Raw genomic sequence first — 15,943 nt, forward strand, 5'->3', positions numbered from 1 at the left:
GGGCGAGTTATGACGTACATATCGTCATATGCATATATTAAGTACCTGAAGATCCCGGATTTCGTTTCCCACTTTATATATGATGTTAGGATTTTTATCCGCCTTATATATACACACAGATAAACCAAAATACATCTGATATATACTGCAGGTAAATGCCTATACACTGTCCACCAAAAGTATGCTCATTTGAGTTATAACCAATCAGCAACGTAGTGGATAATTGTGTTTTACTGTGTTTTGATAATGTAACATTCTCTATAATACAACCAATGTCATATAAAACAGAATAGGAATTTGATACATAAGTGTTGTGTGAGTTTTCTTGATGAAGTTCACTGAAAACTAATGGTTTTGATGTAACATCAAAATGATATGCAAGCCGTTTAGTTAGGCCCAGTTATTTATTTAACTTGTATGTAAATTCTAATCGAGTATTTGCATCTTGTACAATAATTTTCTCTCTTTTTTTGTACAGAAAATGAGAACAAAACGATCGACGCTCGTTGTTAAGTAGTTTTGTTAGAACGATAACGCCTTGTAGGATACTTGGTATTCTCCCAGACATTCAGGATGGCATCTTTAGCACCAGACCATGTATTAGGACCTTGTAAACGATACCAGTACGGAACCATAGGACCATACTCAAATGCATATGCCAGTTTAGGATCTGAAAGCATTAGTTTCCAGAAGCTTGGTTTGACTCCAATAGCTTCAGCGAGATCTTCTAGATATCCAAAACCTGGTACCTGGAACAGTGAATAAGACTGGAATTGTAAAACCATTCTTGAATATCTAGTAGGGTTTTACTTTTTGTTAGAAAATACATTGATTAGACATGAGTGGTTTCATTTTGACCTTTGACCCTGACCTCCATACTCAAGGTCAAATTATAGCAAATTGGTCAATAAACTATAAAATTTTGTATCTCGATACTCCATTCAGATTTGCACAATAACTTCGCCATAAAACGTACAAGTTGGGGCTCATCCTTTGTATAGGTGGGCACAACAACCTGGTCCAGTAAAAGTGTTAGTAAATGGATACAATGTTGCCATGTCACCTTACTCTGACCGTTACGCTGTCCACACTGTCAGATGCTTTCATATAGCCTTCTTTCAGAAATCACCAGTACTTCTTTACAATTTAAATATATATCTATGGATCTTGAAGGTTACACATGTGTCAAAGTTTTTATAATTCGGTACTCGTTCGCTAATATATGTTTACCGTTGTCGGTGAAAATTGATTCTTAACCTTTTGTCAGTGACTGTACATGTTCAAGCAAATGTAAACTTCCATAATGCCATTGTTTCAACTATGCCCCTACACCCATAGGTCTATCTTTTGACCTTCATACTAAACATTCAAATGAATTGGTGTCAGCTTTTTATAGAAATATAGCACTAGTTGTATCTGCATAAACCACTTGGACGGACTGAACTATAAAACCACCTTTAGAATGCTGTTCCAGATAGTTGAGAGTTGACACTAATTCGGAATCAAAAAAGTATCTATTCGTTTCAATCGCGAATACTAAATTTCATGACATCATTATTTTTTGAAAAAGATACTTACAAATTCATAATTTGCCCCAACATACATGGGATACTTTTCAATGTCTTTCATCATCTGTCTCTTGTCGGGGAGTTTAATACTTCCAGAGAATAGTTTGGAAGCCCATCTTGCCTGCATTTCACAGACTGGCCATACTGGTCCGGCGATGTGCACAACACCAATCACTGCCAGCCTCTGTGGCTGTTCTAAGGCCAATGGAAATACATACTTGTAGAGTTTGAGGTTTTCTTCATCATCTGTATATGAATATAAACATAGGCCATTATTATAGCTGAAAATATGAAATGGTGATAATAAGTTAGGTAAGCATGTACATACTGAAGCAAACATTAGTTTGATAAACCAGTCAAGGCGGACATCCTAGAATAATAATATAATCAAGTTTGAACCAGCTTGGAAAAATATTTCCACTTATTAACAAACTTGATCTAACAACCCATAGTTGGTTACATGGTAAACGCAATGTCATACACGTATTAAACATTGATGACACCAGTCCCCTTCCCCCTTTTTCCGATGAATAAGATCCGAACTTTATTATTTTTTCGTGTTTATTGCTCAAAATGTGATACATTGCACACATATGCCTTTCGAATACAACATACTTTAATGCAATGAGCATGTCTCCTCCAAGTGAAAAAATAAATAAAAGGTATACACGTCTACCAACTGCATAATTGGGGACCTGATAGGATAGAGGTTGCAATGTTAATGCTTTATTCCTATGGGCTTACAGAGGCTGTAATGGTTTGTTTGCTACACAGGGAATTGAGGAAGTATAAAGGGCCGTTGTTTGTGCTGCTATAAATCTGTGCCAAGGGTTAATACTATTACTAATTGTTTAGCGTTCTGAGCACAGAATGAGAAAGGCTATTTATATAAACCAACATTAACATTATTACTTACTTTAACTTGTTACCGATTAACGGCATAGCGAGGAAGTGAATATTAATATACACATGATATTGCTTATTAGTTGGCAAGATAATATCACCACGTGATACATGTGCTTTATTTCTAATGAATATTCATATATGTAAATTACCATACAACAGTGACTGATCGACAATTGGTACCGAGTAATGATATCCTGTGCCGAAAATGACAGCATCGATGTTTTTCAGAAGAGTACCATCTTTGAATTTGACGTCATTTTGGTCAAAACTTTCAATCTCGCCTACTGGTACCAACTGTCCCTGTACAACACGATCTTGTATATCATCTATGATCATTAATGATTTTGTTGCTAGGGAAGACTTGGTGCACTGTAAAATAAAAATATTGGGATCAATATTGAAAATTTATTTATAAATTTCTGTCTGAATATGGAATTAATGGTCAATCGTTTATTGGTCTCAGATATTAAAGAGGTGGACTAAAGCATCCTCTTAAAAATCATATGCTAACATGCAGGCTTCAAAATAAATATATGCATAAAGGCCATGTTCACATAGTGCTGCACTTAACATATGTCCCGGATGTTACATTTAAATTCCACACACTGTTATCACATCTGGACATCCCTTTCTCAAAAGTTTCACACTTGTTGTAAAGTGTTGGAGTATCGATGCAAAGAAAATATTATGTATTATGCGAATGATATACTCTCCCAACAACACACATTGACAACCAACGGACCAACAGGAAAAACACGTAGTACATAATGAAAAGAAACACATATATAAATTATAAATCTATTTCATGATTTTACATCTCTTACATTGTGCACGATTGTTGAGAAAATCACCAAATTGAAGCTTTCCTTCATACACTGTATACTGTTAATCCTTGTTATGGATTATAGCAGTTAGTATTCATACATATGCAACATAATGCTTTTATGTTCGCCTTTTGCATAAACATGTGCGCTGACTGCCATGAGGTAATACGCGCCCACAGCAAGGATTGGCAATGATGGAATAATGAATCGGGCAGACATTCAAACTGCGATTTTCATGGCAATCAGACATAGCATAAATGATGTAAATCATTATATGACTCTTGACAACCCATAGTATACAAACAAATCTTTTTTTTCCTGGCGTGGATTTTAAGTCTCCTTCAAAAATTCCAAGCCCGGCCAAACTTACTTGTAAGCCAAGTTGCTTGTAATCTGGTATCCTTTCTTTGCAGAATTTCTCAAGAAATGTTGCAAAGTTCGAAGGTGACTTTCCAATGTTAGCTCTTGTAAAAATATTTAAATCAAATGGCAACCCATTGCTGGAAATACGAGGTAGACACCAAGTACCATGACGCATGCTCAGATACACCTATCCATGGAGAATTAAAAAAAACCACAGAATAAAATTATGGCATCCATTTTCAAAATGTGGCATCCGGATGATATTATCGTATCGAAAGAGTGCCAATGCAAAGGTTGAGCGGTAACAAGAGAGAGAGAGAGAGAGAGAGAGAGAGAGAGAGAGAGAGAGAGAGAGAGAGAGAGAGAGAGAGAGAGAGAGAGAGAGAGAGAGAGAGAGAGAGAGAGAGAGAGAGAGAGAGAGAGAGAGAGAGAGAGAGAGAGAGAGAGAGAAGAGAGAGAGAGAGAGAGAGAGAGAGAGAGATACCCAAATTAATTTTCTCAATATCTACAGTTATATGTATTGTTCTCTTAGACTCAAATTTGTTTATCAAATAGTTCTACTACACTCTAGGCATGTGTTGTATAGCAGCGAGACTAGGGTTAATTTACCTCACTATCATTTCTAGCAATTTCACAAGAAACCTCCCCAGCTGTGTGGCATCCACCTGGAAAAGAAATGGAAATGGAATTCATCTACATTTTGTTCACATGGCGTCAAGTAGACAATACAATACAATACAATACAATACAATACAATACAATACAATACAATACAATACAATACAATACAATTTTGCAAAGTAGACATTTCATAACATTCGATGGTATCAAGTGAGCTCTTTTCTTTTGCCATTAACATTCAAATGTTCACCTTTACCGGTTATTTTAATAAACTCTAGGTGACAAAGGTTCGATGACAAGTTATGCAAATCTAGGCGTGATGATATCCAGTAATTGATGTAAAGTGAATGAATGTGGAATTTATTAAACCTACCTACAACTACAACTCTCTTGTTTCTAAACTCAGTAGCATCTCGGTATTCGTTGGCGTGAATCTTTACACCTTGGAATGTATCTAACCCAGGATAGTCCGGTATAAACCTCTTGCTATACATACCAGAACAAACCATGACGTAATCAAAGTACTCGTCAGTTGTGTCGTCATCAACTTGTACTACAACTTTCCAGTATCTGCCATCACCGTCATTTCTCTCAACGGACTTCACATTGGCGTTGAAAGTAATGTACTTTTCAAGGTCAAAGTGTTTGGCATAGTTGTTGAGATAGGCTAGAGCTTTGTCATGTGTTATGTATGGTGTATACTCCTTTGGGAAGGGGAAGTCAGAAAATGTACTAACTTCCTTGCTGTTGTTTGTCACTACAGAACGATACAAAGCAGCACCCTGGCCAGGACGTAGTTTATCATCATAGTTCCATATTCCTCCTACAAAAGAGCAATGAAACAGTTTTGATAGAAAGGCAGTTATATAAGGCAATCGGCGTTGCCACAGTCGCCTGTGGGTTAAGATACTATTCAAGGATGGTCGCAGTACCCAAAAATGGCGCTATCAGGTATTTACGAAAATTCAAAAAATGCCGTCACCGGTGCTTGCATATATACAAACGATTTGTATGTTTCTTGTTTGCATGTGCAAACATCATCTACATTCATTATTATAGTACGACCATCTTTGAATAGAATGTTAGCCCAAAAGCGCCTGTGAATGCTACTGATTTGGTGACCTGTTCGCGGTTTGTTGATTTTTGTTTTCGTTTTTCATGACGGAGCAATGAATCAGTGTCGGCCGGGTCATGAAAGGTTATACCCGTTTGAGATCTTGTCAAACCGACCGCACAAACTGACACAAAGGACAATGTTGGTGAATGTGCATGATTGTGTTTCCTTTACATGATTTACAAGTTTCATGCCTAGGCCTATCTCCGGCTCTTGATGTTAAAAGTAAACCTACAGATCAATCATTGCTATAATATATCATTTTACATTTATTCCTTATAGTCAACCATGAGGTAGACCCTCACTGGTCTATATGACAATATCTCTTATCACAACCCTTCAGTCTGTAGTCCCTTTCTATACAAATGAGATTCGTTTGTTCTGTTCGACGGTTCTGAACTATTCACTCAAGTAAATCCTGTCGTTTTAGCAGCAATGGTGTGTTTATAACACGGTCTGCTGAGGAAAGGGTGTATATCTTCTACCTAGATCTACCTTGGATAAAGTTATATTTTCCATGTCGGTCAGATTGAATTTGAAATCTTAAAAAGTTGACTCACACAAAGTTATGCATATGTTTAATATCGCCTAGTTCGGTCATAGGGTATCAGAGTATAGCCGGGCCTGAAAACAAATGACAGTTTACTATTGCTGACCGACCTGCCATTAGCATTCAACCAATACATACACACGTTATAAGTCAAATGGGTTTTTCGTGAGTTATACACTTTCGTTTACAGACAAATAGCTGTTGGAATCGCAGTGACAGCCGATTGACATTTACACATACCGAGTTTATCATGTCGTTCATAACAGACTGGTTCATGTCCGTCTTCCAAACAACTCTTGATGGATGTAAGACCAGCTACGCCAGCACCAATTACGGCCACTCGTGTGCGAGTTGCAGTATCACACGCCATATTGACATTGCATTCTGCAGGTCAGACAACAGTTCAGGTCAATGCAGGTCAAGGCACTTGTCAACTATACTTCATAAACAACATAGCAGCGACTCATTTGTACCATTGCCTTTATTTAAGAACACTACTTCACACATCATGGTGGTATGTCTATCACTGATTTTTAACTACACGGTCAACTTATTTTCCACGTTAGTCAGATTGGATACAAAATCTTAAAAATTGAACACAATCTTATCTGCTGTACTTATATTGATTTTTTTTAAATTTATGGATTGATCTTTTTTTGTGATATAGACAGATATGCCAACAAGAAGTGCCAACAGGATGATGAACAGGAACATCAAATAGTATGTCGTATGGGAAATGAAGTACCAACAGAAATATCGTCGTATATAAATGAAACACCAACATAAATAACATGACGTATGTAAATGAAGCACCAACAGCTAGAAATAACGTCGTATGTGAATGAAGCAATACGTTGTATGTAAATGAAGCACCAATATAAATAACAGGTCATGTGTAAATGAAGCACCAACAACTAGAAATAACGTCACATGTGAATGAAGCAATACGTTGTATGTAAATGAAGCAGCAACTTAAATAACAGGTCGTATGTAACTGAAGTACCAACATAAATAAGATGTGGTATGTAAATGAGCGCTAACATATCTTCCAGACTTCCAATGAATCTCGCGAGATCGTTTACTAAAAGAGCCAACTTTACATCCTCTTAATGTTCCCTTCACACAAATGTAAATTAACTTTTCCCAAACAACCCTTCCTTAATTTGTGATAGTGTTAGATAAATTTTACCCTTATGATTATGATTAGTACTTTCGCGCCAAAAATAGGTGGTCAGCAGACGACTTCCAAGGGAGCATTAACAAGAAGGTAATCTACTTTAATATGTGTTAGCCTGCAAGCGGTCTCCCAAAGAAAATAACCATAGGGTTTCAAAAGAAGTGGTTTCCAAAAACTCTTATGGCAGTCAAAGACTACATAATTATTACTCAATGTAGTACTACTAAGAACAGCTGCTAAGCATTATGTTTATACTATGAAAACTTTGTATATATTGAATATTTTGTATTTCCTTATCAGACATGACACCAGCTATTGGTGATATCCTTTATAACGTATGGAACACAATATGGTGACAGTTTAAAGCTGTATATTCACTTTTTTGATCAGTCGACTAACATTGTATTCATAGAAAATTATTGAAATGCCAATAATTAGACACTTTACATGTTAATTTATTTTAATTCTAAGTATAGTTAAGTTGAAATCGTGATTCAATGGGGGGGGGGGGGATTTCTGGGTGCGAAACCAAAAATCAATTTGATTGGATATAGAGCACCATATACCAAGTGTTAGACTGCAACACAAATACATGTATGCTTATGTATGTCATTCAATAGTGTTCAGGATGTACACTATGAGGAGAAAGTTACTATATATAACAAAACAAGTTTTAAAAGCTTTCCTGTTGAAAGCCAGTGCAGCTGTAAGCTTAAATAAAAATATAATCGTTTCCTGATTTCCCGCATTCGATAAAGTTAAGACATACGCACAACCAATTAACACTGCAATCTGTTGGTTCTTTGGGTCATTTTGTTCTGGCTGGAGCTGTCCCACACGGACAGGAAGCCTGGTTTCAGTACAGTTGCTTCAAAGGTCACTTCCTGTCACCGCTGCGCCCCTTCGATGACGCAAGACTCGACATTAGACTTCAATTGTCAGCATGTTGTTTTGTGATGAAAGTTTGATTGACTTTGGGTACGCTACGGTGTTACTTGTATTCGCGAGCATTGTGGGATGGCGATATTTACAGAAATCTATAGAGTTCTCCTGGCATCTATCCCTGGTAATTGGTGGTCTACCGTTATGTTATTATGTATTGGATAGTATTGGTGTGTTAGTGTTTGCTGTTACATGTGCTCTAGTCTACGAGGCGTTACCAGTTCCACAACTGGACGTCGACAACAAGACTGTCCTTATTACAGGTGAGAAAACCATTACTTGCTATATTTTCAGTGGTTATTATTATCGTATACTTGGCTTTGGAAATCATGTGCAACCCTGCTCCAGCTGATTGTAAAGCTAATTCATTGAAGAGTAAATTTGGCGACCCCCCCCCCCCCGACCATTAGATTTTAACTCATTGAACGTTAGTCATTCCTACAATCATATCATTCAATGTATTGACATAACCTATTAACCCCTTAGGTTGCCATTATATACACAAATGTACGTGCGAAATATAAGGTATTTGTACCAATGCATTATAAATGAGTAAATAACCTTTCAGTACTAGTAACAGGCATGTTTTCTCTTGTTCATTCGTTAGTTATAGACATGTGGCCATTTTAATCCCATCATTACCAGACACTAGTGAATGAATGAAGGTTGGGTCTAATATGATAACATATAACATAAAATATGATAACATGAAACATAATAAAATATAATAAAATAAAATAAAATATAATATAATATGATATGATATGATATGATATGATATGATATGATATGATATGATAAAATATAATATAATATAATAAAATATGTAATGTAATGTAATATAATGTAATATAATATGATATGATATAATATAATATAATATAATATAATATAATATAATATAATATAATATGATATGATATAATATAATATAATATAATATAATATAATATAATATAATATAATATTATAACATAACATAACATAAAATAACATAAAATAACATAATATAATAATGTTCTTGTCTTGCATGGCTATGAGGGTACTTGTAGACGTCCATTAATGCCCATATGGATGTTGTTATGTAGCAACTAGGCTGAACTCCTAGGGAAACAGTTGCTACATAACAGCACCAGGGGTAATGTGATGTATTCTAGTGACCAAATAAGGACTGACAATTAAATGTTTTATATAAACACATCACATTCTCAGGAACATATTCAATCTATAGTAAAAAAGTCACCGGTAGGATTCCCTTGTTTCAAGAATAGTGCCCAACATAATAGGAAACCAGAATAGCAATAGTACATGCTGTATGCAAATTGAGGTCACTATGGTCACTAGTCTATACCACGTGATACGATTTAACCCAATGACTGATGACTTTATGAAAACGATGTGTTATAATACATAATAAAGACACTTTAATTTATTAACTCGATTCACATTTTAACTGTTCGATACACAAGAGTTAACACATACAATATTCAGACAACATATTATTGAAAATTCCAATGATATAACAAGCAGATAGAATTAGACGTAGCAATAGAATAACCATATGTAAATCTAATTCTATGGTCTATACTTACAGGTTGTGATAGTGGGTTTGGTCATGCCACAGCAAAGTACCTTGATAGTATTGGTTTCAATGTCTTTGCTGGATGTTTATTCAAAGGTGGAGAAGGTGAAAAGCAATTAATTGAAAGTTGTTCTACGAGGTTAACGACCTTACAACTAGATGTCACTAAGGAAGAACAAATCAAAGACGCTCTGGAAATAATCAAAGAAAAACTAGAAGGACAAGGTAATGGGAATTAATAAGGATAACATCATATGGAAACTAGACCTAATCAACCATGACGAGGTATGACGAGGATAAAGAGATTGTCAAGTTGGCCGACACAGGGGACGCACTTCTATCTTGATTATCACTAAAATTGCACTGTGAAAGATAATGTGTGGATCTTGCATATAATTCTCCATCAGACCTATCTATAGACATGCTACAGTGCGGTGCAGATTACTGTTTGATCTCTGTTTTCGATACATACAAGCAGAACTCAATAAACTTAGAAACTGCGCATGCTATACTTTAAGAATGCAAGATAATTGTTGTTTTTTTTGCAAATGAAACGAACTAACGTGTCCCCTTGCAGACATCAAATACAGTCATGAAAACATTGACGTTCGCGTGTCTGTGTCTAGTTGCAGTATGTTTTAATTGGTTGATTTATTTCGGAGTAAATGTAGCGGGAAATTGCGAGAGAATCTTACCATCCTAAAGTGTAGAATGAGCAGTTTCGTACTGATTTCCACGTAATTGTATCAAACAGAGAGATTGGACAGTAATTTGTAACGTGCTTTATTTATGATGGTTGACACAAAACAGCCGTGCACGTACAGAGTAAGATTGAGTAATGGTGACATAAGACAATAATAATAATACCATTTTTACGACAGGATTGTGGGGATTAGTGAATAATGCTGGAATCCTTGCATTCAGTCACGTTGAGATAACACCCATTGAAGTTTTCCAGAAATTATGGGATATCAACTGTTTGGGTGGAATTCGAATGATCAAAGCATTCCTACCATTGGTCCGAAAATGCAAAGGACGAATTGTGAATGTGACCAGCACAGCAGGTAGGGATAACAAGATTAGTAGATACGGTGGTATAGGAGCTATCTGATGAATTAATGTGATGAATTTAGCCGATAGGATTTTCAACATGGCTAGCTTAGCTGGTACAATTATCAACATTGTGAAGACACTTGCGTGTATTTGTAACTCACAGTCTTACGCTTTGAACAATTCTATATCGGAAGTTAAAGATCCGTTGTAATTGCAGTCATATCTCCATCAGATTGTTGACTTTCATGTCCATTGACTGAAAAGTATACCTAACTTGTATATTAACAGGTAGAACGCCTATGATGGGGAATAGTGCATACTGTATCTCAAATGCTGCTATGGAAATATTATCAGATGTATTACGACAGGAAATGAGTACATGGGGAGTGAATGTGTCTATAATCGAACCAGCTGGATTTTTAACAGGTAGAACTACTTTGTAAAACCCTAGAGTAATTGTTTTAATAAACTATCATTCCTTTTACAGGGACATATACAAAGCAGGATTACAAACTATTGTAATGTTCTTACCGATTTAGACGAAACAATGTATTTCCATGATTAGGCTTTGTTATTGGTTTCTAAGAAATGATAGTGGTAATTGTTTTCTTCAAAATAGCACTGTTAATTGGTTTCTCCACAATGGCGCTGGTTACTGGAATGAGAGACTGTTTTGTATTGATCAATAAAGTTGCATGATAACGACAATACCATGACCATGATATGCAGGGGTGTGCTACATACATAACCATTATTTCCGGATTATAACGCTACACCAGCTAGGTTAACCTTGATCAAGGAAATTGCAAGGCTATATTTTAAACATTTTCTATTTTTTTGTTTTCAAAAGTGTGAGACAATCCAAAGCGGTTTGCTTGCACTTTCTACCACTTCTTAAATGAATACTACATATATTCAGCCTGTGCAAGACTATTGTGCTTTGAAAACTGTGATTCCACAGTTTTACGGGTCACGAACCATGAATATAAATTTTAGTAAAAAGACCATAATGATAGTAAGTTTCATCATTGTCATAAAATTTGAAGTAAAATTCTTATGACTATGATTCTTTATTTTTCCATACTCATATAGCCATCGCACAAGGAGATAAACTTCGAACCATATTGAAAACCGTAACAGACAACCTAAGTGAAGAAGTTATCTCAGATTACGATATAGATGGATTTACAGCAGAATATGAAGAGGCAATTAACTCTAAAATGATCATGGACCCCAGTCAGTGTTCGAGTGACGTCACACCTGTTGTCATGGCAATCTGTGGAGCCATGTTGTCCAGTCACCCAAAGACACGATATAGACCTGGCAAAGGAGCTATTCTCACAACAAACTTATCTAATTATCTTCCATCGACTATCTTTGATTTGATATTTTACTACCTTTATCCTAAGTGGGTTCATCTTAAGCCAAAGCAAAAGTAGGATTTGAGGATTATTTCTGAGTCGCAGGCAGTGTTAGCTTTAATAGGTATTCGCACGAACAGTCGTGTAATGTAGTGTAATGTGATATAATGTCGTGTAATGTGATGTAATATAATGTGATGTGATGCAGTGCAATGTAATGTAATGTGATATAATGTGATGTAATGTACTGCAATATAATGTAATGTAAAGTAATGTGATGTTATACAATGTGATGTGATGTAATATAAAGTAATGTGATGTAATGTAATGTTATGTTATGTTATATTATGTTGTTATTTTATGTCATGTGATGTAATGTGATGTAATGTGAAGTAATGTTATGTTATGTGATGTGATGTAATGTAATGTAATGTGATGTAATGTGAAGTAATGTTGTGTTATGTTATGTGATGTAATGTAATGTAATGTGGTGTTATGTGATGGAGTGTAAGCTCCCCAGGGAGTTGAGGAACGTATATAAGGCTGTTGTGCCGATATGGGTCCGTTCTAGGTGTAATAGTCACACAGGCTATGGTCATGATATCCATTGATATTCAATTTAAATAGCATGGCTATTGATCATGACCTTGTCACTCTTGAAACACTCGAGTCGAGAACATTACTTTCCTTTATATGTATCACTTAAACCAACTTCCAAACTCCTGACAGTAAAATAACCTCATCAAATAAACAAAGAACCGACCTTTAATTGAAACACGATAATTTAATACTTGTTGGAAATGAATGTCGGACTTAATGTTCATCTTCCAGAATTTCAATGTACAAAAAATCGTGAAGAGAAGCACCAAGCCTCGAATTCATGTATTTGTGTATTTCGTTTCACATCTTATATGAATACCAATTTATAACTTTCTAGGTTTCTTGACTGTGTTGTGGAGTAAGATGTATTGATTTATGTTTAGTTGATCAAATTGGGTCAGTCGTCTGTGAACTCATTTATTGCAGAAAATAAAATTGGTTTGAGTGATTTGATAAAGTTATGACATGTATACAATTGGATGATATGATCGTATGTCTGACGAATATCCGAAAACTATTGATTATGTCGCTGTCGTGTGTTTGCATACGTAGTTGCTTTTTCCTCTGTATATAGATCTGTCATTAAGAAAACAACTTTCACTGAATGTTTGTAATCTACAAATGCTATAGAAATATTTAACTAGTGGTAAGCTGATCAAATTACAGTAACCAGTTCTGTGTCTTGTATTGTTACTAACCTTTCAAACGAGTTGATTTGTACGTCAGTAGAAAGTAAAATCTTTGTCGCCATGGCAACATAGGTGTATGACTATGGTGTTATTCTTACTTAGCCACGTATATTAATTTTTCTGTTATTTGGATTTGGTTACCATGGCAATAAAGATAACATTGACTATACGATTCCACTATTATTTCTCTCCTGACAATTATTCATACTATGTATCTTTAATCTTATTTCCCTGCAATATTAAATATATTTATGTGTACGATTTTATTATCAAATTTTTATTCTAGATCTCATAAAATCAAGTATTGTTTACTATAATATTCATAATCCATGCGTACACAATGAAACCATTAACAAACGCTGTGTTCAAGCTATATTTAATTTATATTATTATTAATATCATTAGTTTTATTATTAGTTGCTGCCAAAGGAATGAATAGTGACGTTTACGTTCTATGACAATTTATTTCTTTAATCTGCAGCGGATACAGTCAAGGTCTCGATAATAAGACTTCATTCTTCAATTCAACTCCCTTTAGAATGACAGGTCATACGTGCTTACCACCTTTCGACTCTAATGAGAATCTAAAAGGATGTTTACCACTGGAAGTATAATATTGATATTTTTATAACACATTACCATTTTAACTTCTAAAGTTTCTTTTAATGAAATAAAGAATATAATTATCAAGGCGGGAATACTACTAACGTGCCATTGTGTGCCCTTAAGAATATTTTATAGACGGTCGACGTCTTAGGTAAAACCAACTGCAATAACTGTAGCGTTGTTTTTCATTTGTATGTGGTTTTTCTTCTTCTTAATTCTTGTTTTTGGAATTTATTGCTACCAAGGTTTAATATCAATGCAAAGCTACAATTCCTGCATGGTCAACTCAAATAGACGGGTGCGAGGCAAATCTGCCTGGGAAAGTTGGGTTGATTTTTCTACTAAATTATGTCTTACCTGACAAAAACTCAATTTCCTAACTGTAGATCTGCGTCGCACCCGTCTATTTAAACCAAGTGGGAATTGTTTTGTTGTTAAACCCCGGAACGGCTCAAAAGCAGAAAACTCACCTCAAAATCAAAACTAAGGCAATAATAATTGCAGGAAAGGTTAAATGTCTTTACACTAGACCAAGCGCATTTTTACACGTTTACAAGTGCTTTTTTCATAAGTTTACTTTCTCACTATTTTGAGAAATTGCTAGTCTAAAATAGGAATCTTAAGGTCCATATCCAACTGGGAGATCTAGAGCCGTGTCATGTTTAGTAATGAAACATTTTACACAACAGTCTTTCGTGAATGAAATATTTTACTTGAGGACAAACTGACAGTTCATTGTTCTTTACTCCATTTTGCACTTATTAAAATATCGAATGAAGCAATTACTGTTAATTGAAGTTAGTGTCAATTGTACTTGTCAGAGTAACATGCACGTGTATAGTATTTATTCATAATGTATATAACTGAATTAATCCATCGAAATTAGTGTCTAAAGTAATGCACTTAGAAAAGTTACTCAAATGTTCAATTTCCCTTAAGCCAAAAAAGCAAATAAGTCATTCAGATTATATATCTTCAAAGTACAAACAAAAGAATATCATATATATCTTAGACAATATTGGTTTATTCATTCTGTGAATATTTAGCCTAATGGACGGTCAAAGTAAATGAAATGATAGAAATGACATTTCTTTTTAATGTCAGAAGATGGTCTTATAGAAATTAGAACTGTCAAATCTCAATAATATAAGGAAATAACTGTCAAGCATTGAACTGACAGAGGATAACAATTGTATATTATTCATACCATATTATAACATTAGTTGAAAATATGACTTTAATATAATGTATTAAAACTGGGGTTTTCTTTTATACAGTCAAGGATCACTGGATGTCATGACAACCATCTGAATGATTCAACTTTGCCTTATAATAGTTTCCATTTGACATATCGACAGAAACATACATACATACATACATATACATACATACATACATACATACATACATATACATCCATCCATCCATACATACATACACACACACATACATACATACATACATACATACATACATACATACATACATACATACATACATACATACATACATACATACTGATCAATAACATACTGATCGATAACAATTGCTGGCTTTGTTGTTATTGTGCTTTGTCAAGCTTAATTCGTATTGGCAGTAGCATAGCATTGGCTGTGACGACACAATAGTCTTGGTAACTTATATAGGTACGCATACTAGTTTGTGGATTTGCTTGTCTTGATTAACAGGGATGAGTTGATGAGACCTTGGTGATACACTGTATCGCACCCGTCCTTGCTTATGAAGAGCTTTAATTTCCACTGGATTGCAGTGACTATATATGGTTTTTAGATTATTTTCATCTGTGTACTCAATGTGATAATATTGTAGATGTGCGGATATTTCAATCAACTACTGCAGTTGTTCTGTTCAGATAATCTTTTGCGTATATCAGTGAAGGAAAGGCTCTCCATTTATCTAGTTTATATGGTAAACAATTATTACTCACTGGAAATAGTCACTGACAATTAATCTCACATGGCAGTTG

At 34.9% G+C, this 15,943-nt stretch overlaps 2 protein-coding genes across 2 annotated transcripts; one reads left to right on the forward strand and one right to left on the reverse strand.

Moving 5' to 3' along the window:
- Positions 1 to 402: 402 nt before the first annotated feature.
- On the reverse strand, positions 403 to 6,316 carry LOC144448574 (dimethylaniline monooxygenase [N-oxide-forming] 2-like). The gene is made up of 7 exons (XM_078138850.1): positions 6,187 to 6,316; positions 4,656 to 5,105; positions 4,271 to 4,326; positions 3,669 to 3,848; positions 2,624 to 2,843; positions 1,579 to 1,814; positions 403 to 749 (listed from the first exon to the last, which is right to left on the reverse strand). Exons 1-7 carry the CDS (start codon positions 6,314 to 6,316, stop codon positions 510 to 512), a joined length of 1,512 nt encoding a protein of 503 aa, XP_077994976.1. The 3' UTR covers positions 403 to 509.
- A 1,750-nt stretch (positions 6,317 to 8,066) lies between these two features.
- On the forward strand, positions 8,067 to 12,218 carry LOC144448139 (retinol dehydrogenase 7-like). Its single transcript, XM_078138293.1, has 5 exons — positions 8,067 to 8,328; positions 9,660 to 9,872; positions 10,529 to 10,711; positions 10,989 to 11,126; positions 11,793 to 12,218. The coding sequence occupies exons 1-5, from the start codon at positions 8,067 to 8,069 to the stop codon at positions 12,137 to 12,139; spliced, it is 1,143 nt and encodes a 380-aa protein (XP_077994419.1). The 3' UTR covers positions 12,140 to 12,218.
- Positions 12,219 to 15,943: the final 3,725 nt, after the last annotated feature.

The sequence above is a fragment of the Glandiceps talaboti genome, chromosome 17 (assembly GCF_964340395.1).
Source record: "Glandiceps talaboti chromosome 17, keGlaTala1.1, whole genome shotgun sequence".
Lineage (NCBI taxonomy): Eukaryota > Metazoa > Hemichordata > Enteropneusta > Spengelidae > Glandiceps > Glandiceps talaboti.

Bases quoted from the DNA above. Each gene is read 5' to 3' on its own strand.
- LOC144448574 (XM_078138850.1), bottom strand. From the start codon at position 6,316: ATGGCGTGTGATACTGCAACTCGCACACGAGTGGCCGTAATTGGTGCT. The intron at 4,327-4,655 runs GTAGGTTTAATA...TTTCTTTTCCAG, and splicing joins CAAGAGAGTTGTAGTTGTAG to GTGGATGCCACACAGCTGGG. The intron at 3,849-4,270 runs GTAAATTAACCC...CTCCATGGATAG, and splicing joins TTGCTAGAAATGATAGTGAG to GTGTATCTGAGCATGCGTCA.
- LOC144448139 (XM_078138293.1), top strand. From the start codon at position 8,067: ATGTTGTTTTGTGATGAAAGTTTGATTGACTTTGGGTACGCTACGGTG. The intron at 10,712-10,988 runs GTAGGGATAACA...GTATATTAACAG, and splicing joins GAATGTGACCAGCACAGCAG to GTAGAACGCCTATGATGGGG. The intron at 11,127-11,792 runs GTAGAACTACTT...ATACTCATATAG, and splicing joins ACCAGCTGGATTTTTAACAG to CCATCGCACAAGGAGATAAA.